This window comes from Macaca fascicularis, chromosome 18, assembly GCF_037993035.2.
Source record: "Macaca fascicularis isolate 582-1 chromosome 18, T2T-MFA8v1.1".
Lineage (NCBI taxonomy): Eukaryota > Metazoa > Chordata > Mammalia > Primates > Cercopithecidae > Macaca > Macaca fascicularis.
Genome location: NC_088392.1, coordinates 72,495,032 through 72,520,179, shown reverse-complemented (window position 1 = coordinate 72,520,179; position 25,148 = coordinate 72,495,032). Strand labels below are relative to the sequence as shown.

Below are 25,148 nucleotides of genomic sequence, written 5' to 3'. Positions count from 1 at the left end.
AGATGTGGGTAGGAGTCATCTGTAAACTTGACTGTGGCTGGAGCATTTGCTTCCAAGATGGTGCACTCATGTGGCTGGCAAGTACATGGTAGCTACTGGCAGGAGGCCTTAGTTCCTCACCATGTAGACATCCTCACAGAGTTGCTTTAGGGTCCTCACAACATGGCTGCTGGCTTCCTTTAGAGCAACTGATCCAAGAGAACAAGGAATAAGCCAAAATGTCTCTTATGACCCAGCCTTGGCAGTCACACATTGTCATTTCTGTGATATCCCATTGATTAGCAGGTCAGCCCTATTCAGCATGAGAAAGAACTAAACAGGTGCGTGAATATTAGGAGGCAGTGATGGCTGGGGACCATCTGGGAAGCTGGGGACCACATATACCACAAAAGTAAAATGATTTTATAAATTATATGTCCTCACAGAGAAATTGGTCATTAATGGTTGGGGTCAAGGGGATTGTTTTCTTTGTGTTTGCGCCTCAGGAGCCAAGATTGAAGTGTATCAATCTTGATGTGGCACATTGCCACCATATTTTTATTATTATCCCTTTATCTCAATTTCTCCTTACATTCCTCTCCTCACTACCGTTCCACTCCCAGCCTCCACTAAACATCAACTCAAAACAGCATGAAGTTTACCTTTGGTTATGCAGCTATGAAGATATGTATCACTGTAAGATACTAAGATACATGAGGTTTAATGGTCATTTCTAAATTACATGAATGGAATGGTGTCATAGGTCTTTTTCTAAAATGTATACTCTATGTCACTTTTTTTTTTTTTTTTTTGAGATAGAGTCTCACTCTGTCACCCAGGCTGGAATGCAGTGGTGCGATCTCAGCTCACTACAACCTCCACCTCCCAGGTTCAAGAGATTTGTGCCTCAGCCTTCTGAGTAGCTGGGGCTGCAGGTGCCCGCCACCACACCCGGCTAACTTTTGTATTTTTAATAGAGATGGGATTTCACCATGTTGGCCAGGCTGGTCTCAAACTCCTGACCTTAAGTGATCCACCTGCCTTGGCCTCCCAAAGTGCTGGGATTGCAGGCATGAGCCACCACCCACATAAGCCACTGGCCCACATTTTTAATATTTATCCCTGTTTCTGTTTGCTATCAGGTTCATTGCTGCACAATTTTCAATAATACACTTCTGCCACCTCTTCCCTGTCTACTCCCTTGCTATTGGTGAACGAGTCCTCCTCCAGTTTCATACTCTATAAAGTTATGCAGTGATGAACATAGTGTTTACCTAGAACTGGGGCACTTGCCATCACCTTCACTGTTCCTTTTCTAGTTCAAGCCCAATCACCTCAGCCTGGATTATTCTGCTACCTGCTTGCTTTGTTTCCAGTCTTGTCCACTACTGTGTATTCCCGCCCAGCAGCCAACATGCCTCCAGTCACCTCCCATTATTCTTAGAGCATCTCTGAAGTCCCCACCATGGCCCATGGGCCCCACATGGTATGCACCCTGCTGTCTGGTGGACTTCCTCTTGCACCACACTTCTCCAATGCTCCAGCTACTCCTGTCTCCTTGCATTCATTTATTCAAGAATTTTAATTGAGCAAATACCACCTATCTGGCATTCTCCTGGGCACCTGGAGTATAGCAGTGAATGAAACAGACAAACGGGTCTCCCTCATGGAGGTAGCATTCTAATGATCTAAAAACCCATCAAGTACAACAGAGGCTCACAACCTCGCACCTGCACGTCCCTCTGCCAAGAATGCCCTTTCCCAGATTTCTACATGCATCGCACTCTCGTACATGTAAGTCTCAGCTTGAACGTCTCCTCCTCAGAGAGGCTTTTGCTCATCCCCTAACACTTCTTCTCCCCAGGCCCTTCTTTATTTTCCCTCATACCTCCTGTTGTATCTGATATTATGTATTCATCTGCAGTCAAATCTCTACCACTGAGCTACAACCCCCCTGCATTCATCTGTTTCATGTTCAGCTCCCTAGTCAGATGAAAGCTTCAAAAGGACAGGGAGTTTTTAATGTTTTCCAATGACTGGGCCAATAGCCCCAAACTCTTGCCCTTTTTTAATGTGTATGTTTCGGCTTCTAGTGCCTGTGTTGCTGCCAAAACTTCAGCTGCCTTAATTTTCAGCACACAAGACTTTGTAACACCGTTTTCCTCACTGCTTCTAATTCACTGTGAGATTAGATGCTAGATAACCACATTTCATAATAACTAATATCTGCTGAGTACTTTTATCCTAACAACAGCCCTGTAAGTATAGCCTATTGATCCTTCCACTGTACAACTGAGGAAACTGGGGTGCAGGGGGTCTAAAGAGCTCGTTCGTGGTGACTTACCTCGCAAACATCAGAGTCAGACTGGAATGAACGCAGTTGGCTCCAAAGCCCTCACACTTAATCGCTATTATATGTGCCCACCCCCTTCTAGAATCACGTGTAAAATAAAGATAAATTGGCTCTGAGCAGGTGTCTGAGGGGACCTCCTATGAGGAAACAGTGTAAGCTTTATTACAAAAATTTTGTAATAAACCCAGCTACCTTGTTCGTATCTGATTTATCATTGCTAAATTCGATTACTTCTGATTTAGCACTGCATCTCAGAGAGGTGAACATGATGTTGGGTAGCTAAATTGTAAGTGTGCTGGTTTGATATGGTTTCGCTGTACCCCCACCCAAATCTCACCTTGAATTATAATAATTTCCCTGTATCGAGGGCGGGGTCAGGTGGAGATAATTGAATCATAGGCGCAGGTTCCCCCATACTGTTCTTGTGGTAGTGAATAAGTCTCATGAGATCTGATGGCTTTATACATGGGAGTGCCCCTGCACAGGCTCTCTCTTGCCTACCACCTTGTAAGACATAACTTTGCTCCTCATTCACCTTCTGCCATGATTGTGAGGCCTCCCCAGCCATGTGGAACTGTGAGTCAATTAAACATCTTTCCTTTATAAATTACCCATTCTCAGGTATGTCTTTATGAGCAGCCTGAGAACAGACTAATACACGGTTGTTATGTTATGTAAGCAGGAATTGCAATAAATGCAATGTGATGCCTTCAAAGCACACATCAAGTCGTGAAGTCTACAGCAATCTCCTCTTCCTGTGCACATTATTTCAGAAGCTGGCCTCTCCAGGGCGTGCCCCTGTTTCAGCCTCCATTTAGAGCTAATTCTTTCCCTGCATTACACTTTCCATGTGTTCCTCCATGAGTTCTCTGCAAACTGGTTTTAAATAAGAGCCAAGGAGCATAGCCTACATGTCAGAGTTGACTAGTTTCCAATGCCTACACAACATGGGTGTGTGTCCCTCCCTCCACCCACCTTCATTGGATTTCAGCCTCCTAATTAGAGCTTCTCAGTGATGGTTCGTCGTTCCTGCTTCTTTGTTATTGGGTAAGCTAAAAGTTGACACATTATCCCATATATACCTCCAAATTGTGAATCGTTTTGTGGATACTGGGATACTGGAGGAACCTTTCTAGAATGCTTTTTGAGAATATTTCACTCATTTATTCATTCAAACATCATATTTAAACCTTTACTACCAGCCAGAAATTATGCAAAGATGATGAATCAAACAACAGAATTTTATCTCAAGGCATTCACAATCTAATCGACAGGAATATATCCAGAAGACGTTAATACAGTGTTGTTGGGAAATAATGGTCAAATGCATATGGAATTATGGAGGCACGTGGGGGAAGAAGCACCTATTCTGGAACAAGGGGGAAGCCATCCTTTTCAAATGCTGCCCCTATTAGGAGGAATTGGGGAAATGAAAATGTAAAAGTACAGGAAAGGAAAAGGCTCAGCGCCAACTGGAAATGTCATGGTCTGTGGGGAAAACAAGAATTTTGTGTGCCGCTTGGGGACAAATTGTAGGGCAAAGAGTGGAGCTGAGAGAGGCCCAGGCCAGGTGATGAAGGCCTTGATCACTGGGCTTCGGAGCTCACTCTTGATCCAGAGAAAACAGATGGCTTTCAGCAGATTCACATCAGTATGAGATTGTGTCTTAGAAATACTCTATTGTCTGTGCAGACTTGGACTTGCAAAGAAAGAGCAGTAGGAGGCTGATGTGGCAGATAAGTCTCCAGGGGGGTTCAGCCTGTACCCCAGTCACAGGTTAAGACTCTGTAAGATGGTGATCTGACCCCAGCAGAGGCTGCAATGCCCCTCAAGACAGTACTCTCTATTGTGAGCTGGTTAAGTCTTTTCTTGGTGCCATCAATAAAGTCCTTAAGGAAGCCAACACTGGGGGTTTGACTGTTGTGCAGAGTTTGTATAAATAAAATATTTCCTTGCCATAATGAAAGACAGTCTCCCAAATCCCAAAGGGAAAATGGCAGAGTAGAAAAGGCTTAGACTTTGGAATGAGAGCTGGTTTCAAACCTGTATTCTCAACACTAGCTCCGTTACCCTAGGCCAGTTATAAACCTCTCAGATCATGACAGTCCTCATCTTCAACATTTTGAAGATTCAGTTTTACTGTATAAACACAGTTCTACTACACCATTGATACTCAGACCCCCGAGCTATTATGTCATTTGTATTACTGTCATTATCTTTATCATCACTTTGCAAGGGAGGAAGAGGCAAACAAGAACAGCAGATGGACCACTGCACATGTCTTCCTGGTGATGAGGAAATGATGTCAAATTGCATCAGCAGCCCATCATGAAGCATAGTAATCTGATACTTCTATTAGCAGCAACACCCAAAATACTTGCCTTGAAGGCATACTTGAGTCACTCCTTCTCCATCCAATCTGCCTACCAGATTACCCTTCCTAAAATACTGCTAACCCTTCATTTATCTGATGTAGACTATTCAATGGTATCCTATTACCTATTGAATTAAATCCCAACACTTAATTAATCCTCAAGTCTTCGTTTGAGTTAATCGTAGAGTGTTTTTCCATTTATTTCTTTTTCTCTATTTTCCTAAAGAGGGATGTATAGTAAAAATCTCCGAGCACCCATAAAATGATGCTATTTATACCTGCTTTATCCATGTCACAAGGTTATGGTGAGGGCCAAATGGCTAGTATCTATGGACGTGTGTTGTGTGTTATAAAGCATCGTGTACAAGAGGTAAGGGAACTAGCATTTGCCTATGCCAGGCCAGTATGTATTCTTTTCTACCATCATTACAGAAACTGCATTAGACAGATGGTTTTGTTCCAGTTTCAAAGGTTTAAAAAATCTGAGGCACAGCAAGGCTAAGTCACTGCTCTGGGCTACACAGCACTGAGAAATGGAACAGGGGTTTGAATTCAGAACTGCTTCATTCTAAAACCTGTGCTTTTGATCCTTCATCACACTGCCTCATGCTTCTTTTCAAAAGACCCCCCTCACTCCAGCCAGACTTGTGTAGTCACTGCTCCATGAACACTTTCTCTCTTTGTGTCTACACATTTTATCTCCTCTTCACGGCCTACCCAGGACCTGCCCTGGCTGTGCCTCTTTGATCGGTCGTTTCCATTCCCTTGGCCTCTGTTTGGTTCCAAATCATGACAGAGATGTCTGCCATTACCCTTAATTCTGAAAATATTGTTTTACTCTGTGCATATATATACTCTTATGTCACCAAAAGGTCTGTTAGTGTTTTGAAGGCATAGAATACCCCTTCCTTATAATACGTATTATTCTCTCTCTCTCGTTCCCTGTCTGCCTCTCTTCTTATCTCCCTCCCTCCCTCTCTCTCCATACATCCCTCCATCAATCCATCTATACCAACATATAGCAGATGCCCCTAGATATTTAAACATTTATTGAGTGAGTGGAGGAATGAATCAGTCGATGATTATGAGTTTGAATTAACTCATCTTTGCAAGTCTCCTCTGGAGAGCCTCTCCTTCCCAGGGAGCTGCCTGGCTTGTCTAACATGTATAGGCCTTGAAAGCATTCTTTTCAGAATCAGGACCTTTAGGAAAACTCACATCACTGCAGTCTACTTTCACAGTGTTGTGGCTGTGGTCACTAATTCAAATGAATGAAGAAGCTTTAAGGGAAAAGTCTGTACTTTGTCACTACATCCTTTTAGTAAGTGCTGTTCCATTTTTAGTGATTAGGCAAATTCACTAAATAAAATGACTCTTACCTAGAATATCTACCCAGAGAGACTACCCTCCTTGCATGGCTGCTGCCTGCTGAGTGTGGCACAGGCTCAAATCCGTCATTTAGTGTTTAATGGCCTCCAGTGACCTCGAGTGACCCCAGACTCGGCCCCTCATTGATGCCCTTTGACAGTATGACTACAGGAGACTGGGGATATTATGGAGGAAGATAGGGTCTCTTTAAACACTATGATTTTGATGGATCTACCGATTTTTTTGTGGCTACTGGAAAACATTGTATCAGACTCTCTCCTTTTAGCCAGCCTCTCCTCTATCCCTCCATTCTGTCTGAACCACAGACAGATACAAAATCTAAACGACTATGAGAAAGGGAGCATTCACACCATGTCTTTAGTTTCTCTCCCAGATAGGACTGGATGCAAGGGTGTTAAGGCCAGTGGCCAATCACCAGGAGGACTAGGCTTTCAGGAAAGGAACAATAGACAGCCAGAAAGCTGCTGTGTTATTTTTCTGCTCCCAGATGCAAACCTAGAGAGGAGCAGTGGAGGCGAAACCTCCCGAGAAGAGACAAGAGTCCTTTCATTAATCAATAAGCTTTGAATCCATCAAACTTGATTTCTAAATTGGCTGTGAAATTACAAAAGAGGTTATGAAAAATACCCCTTGAACTCCTTGGCAGAAATGGGGTCTTGAGAACAAATGGAGTTCACATAGGGAAAACAGAGAACATTCCACATCTGCAACCTGAATCATGATGATAAATTCTGAGCCCACTGCATGTATTTGGTGATCAGTTTATTCACATCCATTTTCCCACTGCACTGTAAGCTACAGAAAGGCAGAAGCCATCTGAATTCCCCTCTTATTTTGGCTTTAGCTCCTAGTAACAGGGCCAAGATGGTGACTCACGAAGAGCACAGCCTCTGAAGTTAGAAGAACCTAAGTCCATAGAATAGTCGTCGCATAAATGCGTGAATTTCTAGTTCTAGATCCTTGAGGAATCGCCATACTGTTTTCCATAATGGTTGAACTAGTTTACAATCCCACCAACAGTGTAAAAGTGTTCCTATTTCTCCACATCCTCTCCAGCACCTGTTGTTTCCTGACTTTTGAATGATCGCCATTCTAACTGGTGTGAGATGGTATCTCATTGTGGTTTTGATTTGCATTTCTCTGATGGCCAGTGATGACGAGCATTTTTTCATGTGTCTGTTGGCTGTATGAATGTCTTCTTTTGAGAAATGTGTGTTCATATCCTTTGCCCACTTTTTGATGGGGTTGTTTGTTTTTTTCTTGTAAATTTGTTTGAGTTCTTTGTAGGTTCTGGATATTAGCCCTTTGTCAGATGAGTAGATTGCAAAAATTTTTCTCCCATTCTGTAGGTTGCCTGTTCACTCTGATGGTAGTTTCTTTTGCTGTGCAGAAGCTCTTTAATTTAATGAGATCCCATTTGTCAATTTTGGCTTTTGCTGCCGTTGCTTTTGGTGTTTTAGACATGAAGTCTTTGCCCATGCCTATGTCCTGAATGGTACTACCTAGGTTTTCCTCTAGGATTTTTATGGTATTAGGTCTAACATTTAAGTCTCTAATCCATCTTGAATTAATTTTCGTATAAGGAGTAAGGAAAGGATCCAGTTTCAGCTTTCTACTTACGGCTAGCCAATTTTCCCAGCACCATTTATTAAATAGGGAATCCCATTACTGGGTATATACCCAAAGGATTATAAATTATGCTGCTATAAAGACACATGCACGCGTATGTTTATTGCAGCACTATTCACAATAGCAAAGACTTGGAATCAACCCAAATGTCCATCAGTGACAGATTGGATTAAGAAAATGTGGCACATATACACCATGGAATACTATGCAGCCATCAAAAAGGATGAGTTTGTGTCCTTTGTAGGGACATGGATGCAGCTGGAAACCATCATTCTTAGCAAACTATCACAAGAACAGAAAACCAAACACCGCATGTTCTCACTCATAGGTGGGAACTGAACAATGAGATCACTTGGACTCGGGAAGGGGAACATCACACACAGGGGCCTATCATGGGGAGGGGGGAGGGGGGAGGGATTGCATTGGGAGTTATACCTGATGTAAATGATGAGTTGATGGGTGCAGCACACCAACATGGCACAAGTATACATATGTAACAAACCTGCACGTTATGCACATGTACCCTACAACTTAAAGTACAATAATAATAAATAAACTAAAAAAAAAAAAAAAAATAGCGTGAATTTCCAAGTGCAATGCCTCACCCAGTGATCCACTATCTTGAACCAACTGCAGCTCCCAAGTCAAAAGTTTCCCCATGGAATCTGTAGAGATTTTCATGTTGCTCTAAGTTGTGGAACTCGTTTGGACGGCAGGCTGAACCCCTAACTTCTGTCATCTCCCCCAGCCCAGTCCCCAGTCTATCCTTTGAGTGGTCCTTCTGTAGGAATCGAGTGTGGCCCAGCTTTTCCTACCCGGCTTCCATGCTGCATCCAGGAGCATATTTTCTAAGCTGAAGGTGATTCTTTTTCTTTCTTGAATTTTTTTTCTAATGACGTGTGCACCAGTTGATTTAAGTGTTTTATGTTTCTGGCCAGTTAGTGCCTAGCACCAAGTGGTCAAATGGATATGGAATGAGTATTTAGGGCTGGGAAAGTGATTGTTTTTTACACTGGTCCTGTTCATGTTTTTTATCTATGAGATAGATTGACAGAGACCAGGCCAGACTCCTCCCAATGTAGCCCTGTCCCTGCTGCCCTTGTCACATTTCATACTTTCTCCCTAGCCACACCTCCTTTGGCCACGTGGGAAGTGCAGGAGGTAGATTTGGCTTCTGCTGGTAGGCAGGGCCTGGGCTCCCCACCAAGGGTATTTCTGCAGTGTTCCATCTTAGAGGCTGGTATCACAGCTTCATTCTGGCACAGTCTTTGTGGGGGTTGTTCCCATCTGCCGCTGAGCTTCAGAAGATGCACATGAGGCACTTTTTGTTGATGTTATTGGCTGGCTGTCTAGAGGGAAAAACTGCTCAAGGGAACTTTTTGACTCCTACAATCTGTGGGAGGTGGGATGTCATGAATTCTTTGGCCTGGGCTGTGTGTATGCACTCACCTACCAACCTCAAGCTGCCAGGACAACCTTCGTCTGCCCAGTGGCTTTTAAAGGGCCCTTCCCAAATGGATATTGACATGCTCTAGACTCAACCATGTGGGCAACTTTAGAAGCAGCCTTATTAGGACGCTTAAATATATTTTGGACACCCTTAGACAACCTTTCTGCTTCTGGGACCAGGCCTGTAGGTGTCTGGTGTCTGCCGCAGCAGCCCTCATTATGGGAGATGTGCAGGTAAGAAAGCAGGAACAAGAGAATGAGAAACCGAGGGTGCACAGCAGAGGATATGAAAGCTAGAGCACTGTGGATTCATCAACCTTGCAATCTCTGGATGAGGAGATGAGTCACCATCAAGGCCAAGGTGGTGTTGGAAGCCAAATGCGAACTCCCAAATGCCTTACTGGGTGCTATATTTATAGGCCACACTTACAAAAAGCAATCTTCTTTAACTGGTATTAATCATTACTATAGTTACCTTACATTTAAAAAAATTATCTGTGCAAAGGTGGCACTAAACAACCATTCAGGTTTACGAGAAGGAGGATGTTGAAAGCAGTATGTCCTTAGATGCTTTTGGCCAGGACAAGTGACCTACTTGACCTACTCCCAATTCACTGCTTTCCAAAGGCCAGATGAGCTGCATTTGAATTACCTTGTGCATAATTAATGAATTAATTAATTACAAACATAGACTCTCAGGTCCTACCTTATCCTATTGAGACAAAGGGAAACAGGGCCCAGAAACCTAGATTTAACAAATGTCCTAATCCATGCCAAAGCATATCCAGATTTGAAAACCACCACCTGACCATTTTCCACCCCCTGCCCTTCTGCGGCAGTCCCTGAGGGAGGCCCCAGCCCAGGGAAGAAGCAGGTGATTCCTGATCCCCAGGCACAGACCCAGTGAACAGGGCAGAATGGAGTGAAGAGCTCCTTCCCCAGGTTCCACCAGCCTAATGGGCCGGAGCCAAAGCAGATGGAAAGACTGCTTTTGCCTATTTCAACCCCAATTCCCAAGCCAAAGCTCAAGTCTTACCTCTCCAAGCAAGGAAAGGCAATAACAGCCAGTGAGATGCCGGTGAGAAGCTGAAGGGAGCCCAGGCAGCAGCGTACATGTGGCAAGTCCAGACTAGGTAGAGTGAAGCCGGTGGAGGCAGGAGCAGTTCGGAGGACTGGCCCAGCCTTAGGCTTGGCACAGCGACTATACCCAGAAGCCATGCCGGGTGCTTACAGCCTTCTTGGAGGAGAGGAAGGGGTAGGCAGTAGAGAAAATGGTGGAGACGAGTAGTTAGGCCCCAGCCCAGATGCCAATATAGGAGCCATTTTAAACCAGCTTTTGCGTAACCATGGCAACAGGGTAGACCGTTTCCAAAACCACAAGAGAAATGTCTCTGCCTCACGATATTTTGAGGGCTAGTGGGTCGTTGCTGTTTTTCCTCAATCATAATCCTGTGCAGTTTTCAAGAGATGCTTAAGTAAGTGTCCAAGAGCTCTCTGGACCACTGTGATCCCATATTTTAGTGTCACTGGAAAGTGGCATCAGTGTCCCTCAGCATGTTGGCCCTCAGGGTTCTGTCCCTTTGGGATCCGTGGAAGAGCAGGCACAGAACGATCCCCATGGAGCACCTGGAACCTAATTCTGAGGTCCCCAGCACAGTCACAGGCTGTGGTATCCAGGGTAGCGACTGAGTACATGTACCCTCAGGCTGGGACCCGGCACCCTTCCTATTGCAGGACACGCTCAGAGCCGCACAATCTCAGGGGCAGCCTACACAGGCCCCCACTCAAGATGTTAAATGCTAAAAATGAACTAATGTAGACTTCTAAAACAGACTGCTCCAAAAACTCCCTCAAGAAATGGGAGTGATGATTTCACAAGAGTATTTTAAAACACAAACCACCTGGGAAAATATTTGCCATGAAGAAGATAGCAGTGAGCTTAGCACAGTACCACACCCATGGCAACTACTCAGCTAGTTGTACTTATGGTTGTTTTCATGAAAATAGAGTTTTATGTAACTCAATAGAAAAATAGGAAAAGAATGTGTTCACAGCAGACTGTTCGCAAAAGAACTTCCTATGGCCCACACAGCACATAAAATATTATCCTCATTAGAAATAAAATAAGTATGCATTAAAATAATAAAACACCATTTCCCCACACATTGAATTGGTGAAGTTTGCTTTTTGTTCTGTTTAAGATAATAGCTGGTGTTATTAGCCCAACAGACACTTATTTAGACACTGGCTGGTGACACCGTAAGCTAGCACCATGTTTCTGCAGAGTGATCTGGCAATTGATGTACAAGACTGCAAGCTTCAGAAATGTTTGTATAGACTTTGGTGCAGTCATTCCACTTCTAGGGAATTCATTCTAAGAAAAGAAATAGAACATGTACAAATATTTAGCTATAGAATGTTCCTCACACTCTTTTTTGAGAAAAATGTAGACGAACATCAGTTTTGCTCACGGGTAGATGACCAGCATCCACAGCATAGAATTTAAAGTTCAGCTGAGAGAAATACATTTGGTTTGTACTACTGTTTATCCTGCTAAAATGCACGTGTCATAGGAATAGAACATGTTTTTGGGCTTCATCTGCCCCCAGAGAGAAATCTATAGAGCCCTTTCTGTACACACACCCAGAGACTCTGCATGATGACCCCAGAGTAACACAGAGTAAGGCTTCCTGCTGCCTGCTGAAGGTTATAATCAGACAAAAGGTGGTTTAGAAGAGCACTTCCAAGTATTGGCATCTGTGTTTGCACTTAGAAAATCACAAAGATGCTTTGACTTTTGAACCAAATCCCATGGTGGGGCATCTGTCTTCTGCTACAGAGACAGTGACCTAACTCTGTTTCTGGAGTGGTCAGAATTGTGGAACCTGCTTTGTCAACTCATTTCCTTTCAAATTCATTTGCAAATTTATGGGGATAATGTGCTACACCTTGATAGCTTTAGACTGTGAGGTCTTGGCTCAGAGTGTGATTAGATTAGGCAAACAACCTTACTTTACTCTCAAGTTTCTTCTATCTAAAAATGAAATTACCAAAAAAGGTGACTGTATTAGTCTATTCTCAGATTGATATAAAGACATACCTGAGACTGGGTAATTTATACAGAATAAGAGGTTTAATTGGCTCACAGTTCTCCATGGCTAGGAGGCCTCAGGAAACTTACAATGATGGTGGAAGGCAGAGGGGAAGCAAGAATGTCTTCACATGGCCAGGGCAGGAGGAAGACAGAGCAAATGGTTCCTTTCAAACAACTAGATCACGTGAGAACTCAATCACAGACAGCACTAGGGGGATGGTGCTAAAACATTAGAAATTCATCCCCCAATATTTCAACGTGAGTCTTCTTCTATTTTCCCTAAGTGTCAACCAGTCTGAGAAATAAAGGGAAAGAGTACAAAAGAGAAATTTTAAAGCTGGGTATCCGGGGGAGACAACACATGTTGGCAGGTTCCGTGATGCCCTCCAAGCCGCAAAACCAGCAAGTTTTTATTAGTGATTTTCAAAAAGGGAGGGAGTGTACAAATAGGGTGTGGGTCACAGAGATCACATGCTTCACAAGGTTATAGAATATCACAAGGCAAATGGAGGCAGGGCAAGATCACAGGACGGGGCGAAATTAAAATTGATAATGAAGTTTCAGGCACGCATTGTCATTGATAACATCTTATCAGGAGACAGATTTGAGAGCAGACAACCAGTCTGACCAAAATTTATTAGGCGGGAATTTCCTCCTCCTCATAAGCCTGGGAGCGCTACAGGAGACCAGGGCTTATTTCATCCCTTATCTACAACTGTAAAAGACAGACGTCCCTAGAGCAGCCATTTTAGAGGCCTACCCCTAGGCACGCATTCTCTTTCCCAGGGCTGTTCCTTGCTGAGAAAAAGAATTCAGTGACATTTCTCCTATTTGCTTTTGAAAGAAGAGAAATATGGCTCTGTTCCACCAGGCTCTCAGGCAGCCAGACCTAATGGTTATCTCCCTTATTCCCTGAACACCACTGTTATCCTGTTCTTTTTTCAAGGTGCCCAGATTTCATATTGTTTAAACAATTTGTGCAGTTAAAACAATCATCACAGGGTCCTGAGGTGACATTCATCCTCAGTTTATGAAGATGATAGGATTAAGAGATTAAAGACAGGCATAGGAAATCACAAGAGTATTGATTGGGGAAGTGATAAATGTCCATGAAATCTTCACAATTTATGTTCAGAGATTGCAGTAAAGACAGGCATAAGAAATTATAAAAGAATTAATTTGGGGAACTTATAAATGTCCATGAAATGTTCATAATTTATGTTCTTCTGGCATGGCTACAGCCGGTCCCTCCGTTCAGGGTCCCTGACTTCCAGCAACATAAAGACATACCTGAGACTGGGTAATTTATAAAGAAAAAGAGGTTTAATTGGCTCACAGTTCTCCATGGCTAGGAGGCTTCAGGAAACTTACAATGATGGTGGAAGGCGGAGGGGAAGCAGGCATGTCTTCACATGGCCAGAGCAGCAGGAAGACAGAGCAAAGAGTTCCTTTCAAACAACCAGATCTCCTGAGAACTCAATCACGAGACAGCACTAAGGGGATGGTGCTAAAACATTAGAAACCACCTCCATGGGCCAGTCACCTCCCACCAGACCCCATCTCTGACTCTGAAGATCATAATTCAACATGAGATTTGGGAAGGGACACAGAGTCAAACCATATCAGTGACAAAAGAAAATTTTGCATGGAAATCATAAGGCATATGAATTCAGCATAGTGGATGAGGATCCGTACTCTGGGGCCAGACCAACTGTGTTTAGCCCAGGTTCCATGACTTACCAGCTTTCTTACTTTGAATAAGTTACTTAACTTCTCTGTGGCTCAATTTCTGCCTCTATAAATCGGGGGATAATTGTACTTACTTTAAGGTGTTGTCAAGATTAAATGAACTAATGTATTTGAAGCGCTTGGAACCATGCCTGGCACATAATAATATGGTCTCTATATAACAGAACTATTATTATCATCATCACTATTAAATTATTAGTAGTATATCTTCTTCTCTCTTCACTTGTGCTAAAAACCATCAATAAATTAAACCACTTAATTCCAATCCCCTTTCTTGCATCTTTAGAAATATTTTTAAGGAACATTATGAACTTTCAGCATAATTACTGAGGTGAGAAATATGTCTCTATGTTCAAATGCTCTTCCAAGAAAAGACTTGAGAGCATCAACATAGCAACAACTCAAGAGCCAATGGATTTTGTTCCATAAACCAGATACCTAGCAGGTTAAATATGAAAAACTACAAGTGTGTTGTTGCAGTCAGATGAGTTCAACAAATGTCTTGAGAATTAGGTGCTTTTCTGGATACAAATACAGATAGAAACTAGTGGTGCAGACAGAATACCATAAAGAAGCAGAGAAAAGAAACAGCAGTGTGTGTGGATGGCGAGTGGAGGAATATGAACTACTAAATTACATAAACCATAGAGAAACCACAAATGGTGGGGTGAGCCATTTAGGAGGGAAAAATTCCTGAGCAGGTAAGTCTTCAAGGTCTTTTGGCTAACAGGACTAGTGTGCAAATCAGATCATCTGAGCATTTTAAAGACGGTTGTAATAGGGAGGAACTATTGGTGTACAAGCCAACAAAAATCTAAATCACTCTACGTTTTTAAAAAACATTCATGCTGCTTGGGAACCTATGGATTATATTGGGAAAAAATTCATGCTGCTTAATGATATAAAGTACAATGTACAACTTTTACTCCTAATAATAAATTCACGTGTTGGTATTTCCATCAGTTTACCACAGTGAGACTTCATATTTAAAGACTCTATGAATACAAAGGAATAATTCAAACATGACTTCTTTACTCTACTAGTAGATATGTGGTTTTTTTTCAGCATCAAAACTCTAAATCATGTGTATAGCTGAAGGGCTAACATTTAAAACCCCTCTGCTGATAGGATAAAAATTTATTTAGGCAAAGAAAATTGCAGCCAGCTCCTCTGCTCATATGTCATGATGGTACCTTTATGATTTTGATATTGACACAACAGCCATATATTATATTTAATAGAGAGATATTATTCATTCGTTTAACAAATATTTATTTTGCCAAGCACTGATGCTGATAAATATAATTATACGTGCTCATTTAACTCTGGACTCTATCATAATTTAGACGTCTTTCTCTCGATCTTTCAATAAAAGCACTTAGGCGAGATGACAATCACATGTTCCTCAGTCAAGCTGATGTCTTTCCAAAAGTTGTAAGATGTAAATATACTGTTACTCACCCACTTTCACCCACTAGTTTTAGCATCCATTGAATTTCTGTTGCCTGAATCAATTACTACCAGCCTGTGTGATCTTCTAATGATGGAATCATTACTGTTCTACACTCATTCGTTGAGATCCATTAGTTGAGTAAGGAAGAGCTCTGTTTTTCTCTCATTTATTTATGTAGTATGGACTGTGTAATCTTATTTTATTAAATTATTATTCATTGTACTGCTCAAATTTTTTTAATTTGCTGCCCCAGATTTGGTGAGAAGGAGCACCTTCAAGCAAACTCCTGTGTCATTTTGATATGTCCCCATCATTTCTTGAGCCTTTCTTACTTTCTGACATAAGATGTTACAGGCTCACCTCATGTTGCCCTAGCCCCAGCCCTGGAAGAAATCATTTCTCCAGGATGCCCAGGCTCTTTTTAGTCAAGAATGGTAGTTACAACTCAACCCCTGGTGCTATAGGAGCTCATTGCTACTAATTTGTCATTGCTTGCCAAGTCTCAAGAGACAAATCTAGGAAGTACGTGAATATGTACATATATACATGCACGCAGACACATCTCTCTCTTTATGAATATATTTATACCTATAGCTATATAGAGAGCTCTATGTAGATATCTATCTAGAGATGTGTCTGCATGTATCTGTCTCTATATGTATACACACACAAGAGATGTGTCTGCATGTATCTGTCTCTATATGTATACACACACAAGAGATGTGTCTGCATGTACCTATATATGTACATTTACATACACACACACATATATATATATGCCATTTGCTTACACTAGTGAGTCTCCGCAGGGGGCAGTTTTGCCCCAGGGACATTTGGCACTATCAGGAGATGTTTTCGGCTGTCACAGCTGGAAAGGGGAGTGCTACTCACATCTTGTGCATAAAAGATAAAAACCAGAGATATTGCTAAATATCCAACAAGACACAGGACAGCCTCCACAACTGAGAATTTTCTGACCCAAATGTCAGTAATGCTGAAGTAGTTGGGAAGACCTGGCTTATACAATGACCTCTAATTTCACTCTGACACCACACTATTCACTCCAGCCTGTCCTTCTCTGACAATGAGAAACATAGCCTCCTTTAACACCATAGGCAATCCTAAAATGCAGTGAAAGTATGCTTCCAAATTGCTGTCCCATACCTCAACAGGAAAACAAACCTATTTCCTAAAACTCGGTATGATGAAATGGGAATTTTGTGTTTTGTTTGGCTTGGGTTTGAGTTTGGTTTTTCTCTTCTTTCTGGCTTTCTTTGGCCGTTAGCCTGAGGATGGTCAAACACTGTGTTCAAAAGTTACTTAAATTATTTGGGTTGTTTTGAGTTCTTTCCTGAATGTAATTAATGAATGAGAACAACTTGAGCTTTATTGGGTTTTTTTCCTTCTCTGCACCTGCTGCGTTGAAAACACGCTATGTCTTACTCAGATCTATGTGCCCAGAAGTAAGAAGGTCTTTAAACATATTAGCTCTATTGACCTGTATGATTTACTGCATGAACTTTCATATCAAAGGAGGTTATTTTCCTGATATTATTTTTTCGTACACATTTTCCTGAAAATAAGAGGTTATGACAATCCCAGAGCACACCAGAGTGATAACAGGAAGGGCCGGGGCATCCCAAGGCTGAGCCTGAAAGTGACTGGGTAGGGTTAAAAATCAGTAGTCTAAGTAGAGGTAAGTGGGAACTTCTTAGCATGGGTAGACTACTATCAGGGGCCATGGTGGAGGTAATGCAAAATACAACTGCCCTATTTGCAGATGACATGTTCTTTGGGATCTTGAAATTAAAAAAGAAAAAGAAAAAAAAAATCCCACAAATCTGTTATTAAATAAAAATGCAACTGCTGGGTGCGGTGACTCACACCTGTAATCCCAGCATTTTGCAGGGGCTGAGGTGGGCGAATCACCTGATGTCAGGGGTTCGAGAGACCAGCCCGGCCAACATGGTGAAACCCCGTCTCTACTAAAAACACAAAACTTAGCTGGTGGTGGTGGCACACGCCTGTAGTCCCAGCTACTCGGGAGGCTGAGGCAGAAAAATAGCTTGAACTCAGGCGGCAGAGGTTGCGGTGAGCTGAGACCACGCCACTGCACTCCAGCCTGGGCAATGGAGCAAGACTCCATCTCCAAAAAAATGCAACAAAAATGGACTTTTATAAAGTAATGCTACTGGGTCAGTTTACTCATGGATGATGTATTTTGAACTTCCATCTACAACTCAAGAACAGATGTTAGATGTCACCATAGAGGACAAGCAAAAGATGGGCAAAACAAACAAACGAAAACCAAACACAACACCTTTGATACCCATTGGCAGAAGTAAAATTAAAGAGTAGAAATTGCAAGATTCCAATTTCAGTTCCTTGGAAAAAGTAACTATATTATAATTAGTACTGCCTGGGAAACAGATTTGGCTGCATCAGAAGGTCAAGTATGTTTCATCACCGCCAATGTGGGGAAAAGGGCTGGGTAGCACCTTATGGGGATACGGCTGAAAAAACTCACACTTTTAGGGGAGGAAATGAACAAGGTCACCAAAAAGGGCTTTTTGCAGGGTTTTTTCCCCAAAAACTTGAGATTTGTGTATGCTAATGGCACTGACTTAGTAAACTGCTTTGTGGAGAAACTGTTGGCATCTTGAAAGAGAAGGAAAACATAAACAGAAAATCTAGGGAGCTTCAGGAGAGAATAGGGTGGCGGTGGGGGAGGAAGTGGAGGGTGTGGACCCAGGGCACCACACCTGGGAGAGTGTAGTGGGACTGGTTTTGTTTTCTGAACTGTTGAACCAAAAGCTTTTTACATTTCCCCATGGTTTTCCAGGCAACTGATTGAGGAGGTTATATGCAAGATGATAAATTGGCTTTTCACTTCTTTCCACTGGGGCAGCAGTGATTCTATGGCGATGTAGCTAATATGACCTGAGGTAGTCGGTTGCTTTCTAGCCTCTGCCAGGCCCATGATTTCTGTAATAGTGACACTCCATGAAATAGTTATTTCTGTGGCATCACTGACACTTTTAAACAACAGATAGAGGAATGGTGTGAAGGTTCCATGTGTCTACATGTGGCTGAACTCTCAGATGTGGTTAGAGAATCGTGTTTTCTCCAGTGCATTTGAGCTGAACAGTAAGCAGGATTGCTTGGTGAGTCGTCATTAGATAGTGACTCAACACCAGCACCATCTCCTTTAAGATACTGGTTTTGTCTCCAACTTAGGTGCCATGACTTTGATGTAATTTTATGATTCTCCTTTCCAAAAGAGAATCAGCAATATGATAAAAATTTATTCAAAAATGTGTTAATACCAAAACAGCAGGATTACGGTTTTAGTACAGAGGAATGTAAGGGACTTTGGTTATACTTCCAGATAGCAAGAGTGACACAGGATAGAAATTGGTATCACCAAAGATTAAGGAATCATCTTTGGAATTTAAAAAATGGAAACTAAAATGATGGTTTTTTTGTTTGTTTGTTTGTTTGTTTTTGAGACGGAGTCTTGCTCTGTCGCCCAGGCTAGAGTACAGTGGCATGATCTCGGTTCACTGCAAGGTCTGCCTCCCGGGTTCACGCCATTCTCCTGCCTCAGCCTCCCGAGTAACTGGGACTACAGGCACTCACCACCACGCCCAGCTAATTTTTTGTATTTTTAGTAGAGACAGGGTTTCACCGTGTTAGCCAAGATGGTCTCGATCTCCTGACCTCGTGATCCACCTGCCTCGGCCTCCCAAAGTGCTGGGATTGCAGACATGAGCCACCGTGCTCAGCCAAATGATGCTTTTTTTAACTCAAAGTTGGGAAAACTTTTATAAACATGATGTAAACCAGATTCTGAAGTAAAATATTTATAAATTTGGCTACATAAAAACAACAAACAAGGTTAAAAAAGGGATTAAACTAGAAAAATATCTGTAAAACATATGACTTACAAAGCCATAATTTACCATAAAACCAATGAATTTTACAAATAAAAATTTTAATTTAATAAAAATAAGCAGAAGTTATTAAAAAAAAGTTTACAGAAGAAATAAAATAATAGCAAATAAACGTGAAAAGTTAATCCTATTTATAATAATGTGAAAATTAAAACAAGATATCATTTTTTAAAAATCAAATAAGATACTGATTTCATCCAAAAGATATTTAAGAGTTTATTATACCCAGGATTGGTAAGATTGGAGAAGACCCTGTTCTCATACACTGTTAGTGGGAGCAAAATTAATGCATGCTTTTTTTGAGACAGATTCTCACTCTGTCACCCAGGCTAGAATGCAGTGGTATTGTTTTGGCTCACTGCAACCTCCACCTCCTACGTTCAAGTGATCTTCTCACTTCAGCTTCCTGAGTAGCTGGGACCACAGGCGTGCGCCACCATGCCCAGCTAATTTTTGTATTTTGGGTAGGGTTTTACCATGTTGGCTGGGCTGGTCTCAAACTCCTGACCTCAAGAGATCCTCCCCTCTTCAGCCTCCCAAAGTGCTGGGATCATGGGAACAAACCACCACGCATAGTCTAGTGCATGCTTTTTGAAAATAAATTTAACAATACTTATTAAATCTGAAACTACTTAAATCCTTTTACCCAGAAGTAACTCCATTTGTAGTAATTCACTTAATGGAAATGGATATATATGAAAATAACTGAGAGATGGCTTCAAATAGCACAAAGCTAGAAACAGAAAACATTCCTCCATAAAGGGCCAGTTCAATAAATTCCGATCAAGCCATAAGGTAAAATAATATGCAACTATTAAAAAGGAATTATTTTGAATCTCTTTTTGATGATTTGCAATATGTCTAAGATTATGTAGTATTAAGTGAAGAAAACAAGTTGTAGATTATTTTGTGCATGACACAAAAGAAACGGAAACCGTTGACAACGGGGAATGGAATCCAAAGTTTGTAGCTTTATTTTCCCTTTATCCCTAGAGAGTAATACATGAGCATTTCATCTTAAACACACACAAATGACAAAGCTATTACTGAGGAATTCTTCTCCAGGGGTAAGGATTTCATATCCCTAGTGCCTGGCTTAATGCCGAGCATCTCTCCTTTTCATTCATTGTCAAGATCCTAAAAAGAATTGCCAAACCTTTTTTTCCTCACTTATTTTCTTTTAATTTAGTTTTTATTTAACTAAAATGAAGCTTTTTGGACCATTAACTCCAGCCAAACTGCTCAGACAAAGGAACCCAGCAATCTCCCAATTGTCAAATTAAATGTTTTTTTTTGGTCTTGATCTCACATTTCCTCTCTGTGGCATTTGTCACTGATGACCACTTGCCTCATTTTAAACTGCTGCCTTCCTGATTCCCTGTCTCCTGCCGGAGCCCTTCTGCCTCTTGCTTTAAATGTTGGCATCCCCTAAGACTGAGGCGGCAACTGTCCTGCTCCCATGCTGTAATGTACCAAATCTAGATCTCTCAATAGAGCACTGTTCCTGAACTCCAGAACCTCATACCTGCGTGCTGGTCATCTCCTGCTGCGTCTCACAGCCACCTGACATTCGTCAGGTTTAAAATTGATATTAGTACAGTTAATTCCAATTACTTGTTGCAAATTAACTGTTTTGATACTGAGCAGAGAACTAGAACTTGCTTACCTCCGTAGCAGAGCTCAGAAACTAGGTGAGGAAGTAGTTGGCTCTATGGCCTATTAAAATCCTTACAACATGTGCTTCTGTGCTTATGCTATCTTCTGACCCTAAAAATGACTTACCTGAGTTTATCTAATTTACATATGACTTTCCAGTTTACAGTGTGCTTTGACAAATATCTTTTGATTGTCTAGCTATGGTCTCCTTTTAACCTTTTGCATTTTTAATTTTGTTTGCTAGGAACTCATCCAGTTGATAACATTCTCTAGTTCTTATATATAGAATTGGATAGAGCCAGACCTCAAACCTGTATCTTCTAAGTCTACACTCCATGTTCTTTCCACCACACCATGCTTTCTAACCAGTATAGATATTGCAGGCACTATTTAAGTTTCGCTGATGGTGATTTTACCATCTCGCTCTGGGAAACAATCTTTGCACACATACCCATTTAGTTTTATTTTCTCAAATAACTAAACTCTTACAGCACTTGAAAGTTGTCTTCTCATTTTATAATTGCAGAAAATGGGGTTCAGAATATTGAATCACCTTGCCCAAGATCACCCAGGTAGAAAATGACCAAGCTAGAACAAAAACTCAGGTTAGAGTTCCTGGTTTAATTTTCTTTCCTTGCATTTGTGGTTTATAAAAGAATGCTTCCCAGGCTCATGCTGTCTGCTTCTATTGAGCTATAGAATCATTCCAAGTTACATTACTATATTGGAAAAATAAGTAATCCCTTTGGCCATGTTGTGATTATAAATGTAGCAGAACTGCAGTTTTACAAACATACACATTGGATTTTTGATGGCGAGAGCTGTTGTTGAAAAGGCAAAAATTACCTAATAATCGTTTCTAGCAGTTACCAGCATTGAACATTTCAATTTTGCCAGAGAAATATAAAAACTCATAAAATTCCTAACATGAGTCAGACTTTAGCTCTCAATGTTTAGTGAAACTATTGAAAATGGGAAGCAGTTAACAAGAAGTAATTCTTTCTAGAAAATAAGATGTGTGTATTGATCGCTGTCAGGTCAACAAGACCTTTTACATTAGTAGACATTGCTTCCTGGATACCTTGAAGTGTATCCTTGGGTGGAGCGGAGTGGGAGAGAGTTTCTCCCTAACTGAACGCCAAGTGCAAGGCAGTGCAATGCAGTGAGATGCAATGCAAACAGATTTACCTCCTAGCCACTGGGGAAAAAATTAAGGGGTGAGAAATGTGAAGATAGACGTACTGGATATACTGTGGAAAAAAAGTGGGGCGTAAACTGAACATGCCCGGTGGCAGCAGAGGGGAAACAAGAAACTTGAAGATGCTCCACTATAATTTTAGTAAGTCTAATGGTAACCTGGTATACAACACATCAGGAAAACAGATCAGGAAAATACCCAATGCTCCTTTTTTTTTTTTTTTTTTTTTTTTTTTTGCACAGAGTCTCCCTCAGTCACTGAAGGTGGAAGTGCAGTGGCACAATCTCTGCAACCTCTGGCTCACTGCAACCTCTGCTTCCCAGGTTCAAGCAATTCTCGTGCCTCAGCCTCCTGAGTAGCTAGGACTACAGGCATGCACCACCATGCCTGGCTAATTTTTGTATTTTTAGTAGAGACGGGTGTTTCACCATGTTGGCCAGGCTGGTCTCGAACTAACCTCAAGTGATCTGCCCACCTCGGCCTCCCAAAGTGCTAGGATTACAGGCGTGAGCCATCGTGTCCGGGCCCAATGAATTTTTAACGTGCTTTTTTACATTCAAGGTGTTTGATGTGGAAAGAAAGATTTCATTTCTCAGGTCTGTAACATCCTGCAGAAAATCCATCTGGGAGATGACCGTCATCTCCCAGGCAGTTGCATCTAATTGCACCTCTGTTTCACAGTGCTATGTGTTCACTCTTTCTTACCTTTGTCACTTTCTTAGCTTACAGGCTGAGAGCACAGGTTTGAAGTTCAGCCATGGCTTTGTCACTTACTAGTTGCTGTGTGGCCTTGGACCACATTTGCTGAGCCTCCATTTACTTTTCCATAAAATGCTAGTGATAATATTGTAGAACTGCTATCAGGATTAAGTGAAATAATATAGACGAAGCACTTTACTTAGCACAGTGCCTGGCTTATCATAACACGCAATCACTGGTAGCTATTACAACTTATCACCTTAATATCTAGCACATTTCAGGCAGTTCCTGTTTGTAGCATGACTCAAGAATTCTACCTTGACCATTGGATGTTTCCACCACTGCCATATTAGCTTGTTAAAGTAGTACTATGGCTATGAGACCCCCTTACCAATCCAATAAATCCGAAATTTAAAGTCATTCACTAGCCTCAACCTAACTTTCAGTTTTATCTCCCGGTTAAACTCACCAGGAATCTGTATGCTTTGTATGCAGCGCATTGTGCATTTTTAGCAAACGAAAGGAATGCTACCCTTGCACTTGAAAATGTTGAAGTGTCAGTAGATGGTATCAAGTTCCCTTGCCTGCTAAGGGTTACAAATTTGCCCATAGGCACCTTCAAACAAAGCTAAGGATTCAAGGTGTGTGAATTTCAAGTGTTTCTCAAGTGCCTGCAAAGGAGATTAAAATTATCCAAAATGCCTCTGAAACTAAATTCCAGAAAAAGTTCAAAGCCATTTCACCAAATCTTTCTTGTTGATCACCTTTACCTATGCCCAGGCATCTTCTCGACACAGTATTCATGTTATTTTGACAAAATTCTCATTGGACTGTGCATGTCACAGACCATCCAAATTCTTTTTGTGTGTCACTTTGCAAATAGACTGTGTGTATCTCTTGAGAAGCCTGTGTAGGTCCATGCTGGTAGGCTGCCCTGTGTACACGTTCCTAAGCTACGCATCTCTAGTGCTTGCAACGTCTTTCATGAGCTTTGTCTTTCTTCCAACTTTAGCTTCACAATATTTCTTCCATCTGCCCCTTTCTTTCCACTCTCTGCCTCCAGCCTCCCTAGTTCAAGACTCATCACTAAGACCTGTGGTCTATCGTCACATTCAACTTCTTGGTTGCCCTCCTTCCACTTTCTCTTCCTGCCCACTATCCCCAGGAAGGGTGGTCTCTGCTGGGAATGCCGGTCCCTGGAACAATCCATAACACAGGTAGAAACCATTCTTTCAGAGAAAACTCAGGGAGAAAGTCTCCAGAAACACATTTAATGGCTTTTCCGGGGACCTCTAGTTCCTGAATCCAAAGTTCTGTGATTCACTTCCCTGACTGGCATTTTATTCCCCTCTTGATGTATGTGTTTGTTTCATTGTCTCTTGGTTTCTATGTCTTCTCGCCTAACTTGTATATGTTAAAGAGAGTCTGGAAAACGTCTAGCAGAGTATTTTTGTTTCACAGAAGAAGCTGAGACTCAAAGGTTAAATGACTTATTTGGCATATATTCATTCAAAATTAGAATTATTCTGTGTGCTGGCTTCTACCGTATTCAGTTTATGTACTTGAAATCTTAGTCTGGATGGCTTCGTTTTCATAGCAACAGACACGATATTGGAATAACAACAACAAAGCACATTTGGTCCACAAGCCCAGTAATAACAGGTATGGTGTATTTCACAGCTCAGCTTGAATAGAGAGATGATTGCAAGAACCACAGAAATGCAAATGTGCAAGCAATCTTGATTCTTCAGAATGTTATCCTCGCACTTCCTTCTCTGTCAGATACTCTAGTTTATTGTCAGACTTAAGGAAACTTGTAAAACTGGTTCCTTTCTTTTTAGTATAACTGCTGATGATTGTGAAGGAGGGAAAGCCAAGGAGTGGGGTACAGTGGCTCCTTAAACCTGGTTTCCTTTTTTTTAATCTCTTTTCTACAATCTTCATCACCACCACTACCCTTTCATATCCTCAATCTATAAAGAAAAACATCTGCTTATTTTGATTTTTTTGCCTGAGATTTTTCCTTTTCCCCTAGGTACTGACTCTCCCAGGTATACAATTTTCACAATGTAAGCAAATATAAAATGATTATTATCACTCTAGCATAGTATTTACCACATAGCCTTACATATCTATAATGCTGCATTAAAAAATCACCCAAAGTATGCTTCAC

General features: G+C 41.5%; 2 protein-coding genes across 43 annotated transcripts in view; one reads left to right on the top strand and one right to left on the bottom strand.

Annotated features, from left to right (window-relative positions):
* DLGAP1 (DLG associated protein 1) overlaps nt 1–25,148 on the top strand; it is a 961,867-nt gene that overhangs the window by 525,863 nt on the left and 410,856 nt on the right. The window lies entirely within an intron of this gene.
* The window catches only part of LOC123570063 (uncharacterized), a 103,577-nt gene that overhangs the window by 77,838 nt on the left and 591 nt on the right, over nt 1–25,148 (bottom strand). For 17 of the 34 annotated variants that reach the window (XM_065534114.2, XM_065534113.2, XM_065534125.2 and 14 more), the window contains exon 1: nt 10,210–10,903. The exons of the other annotated variants lie outside the window; for them this stretch is intronic. In XM_065534114.2, coding sequence (XP_065390186.1) covers nt 10,210–10,391 — 182 coding nt within the window. In that variant the 5' untranslated portion in view covers nt 10,392–10,903. Of the gene's footprint in view, nt 1–10,209; nt 10,904–25,148 lie in introns of those variants that run through there. 34 annotated transcript variants of the gene reach the window in all.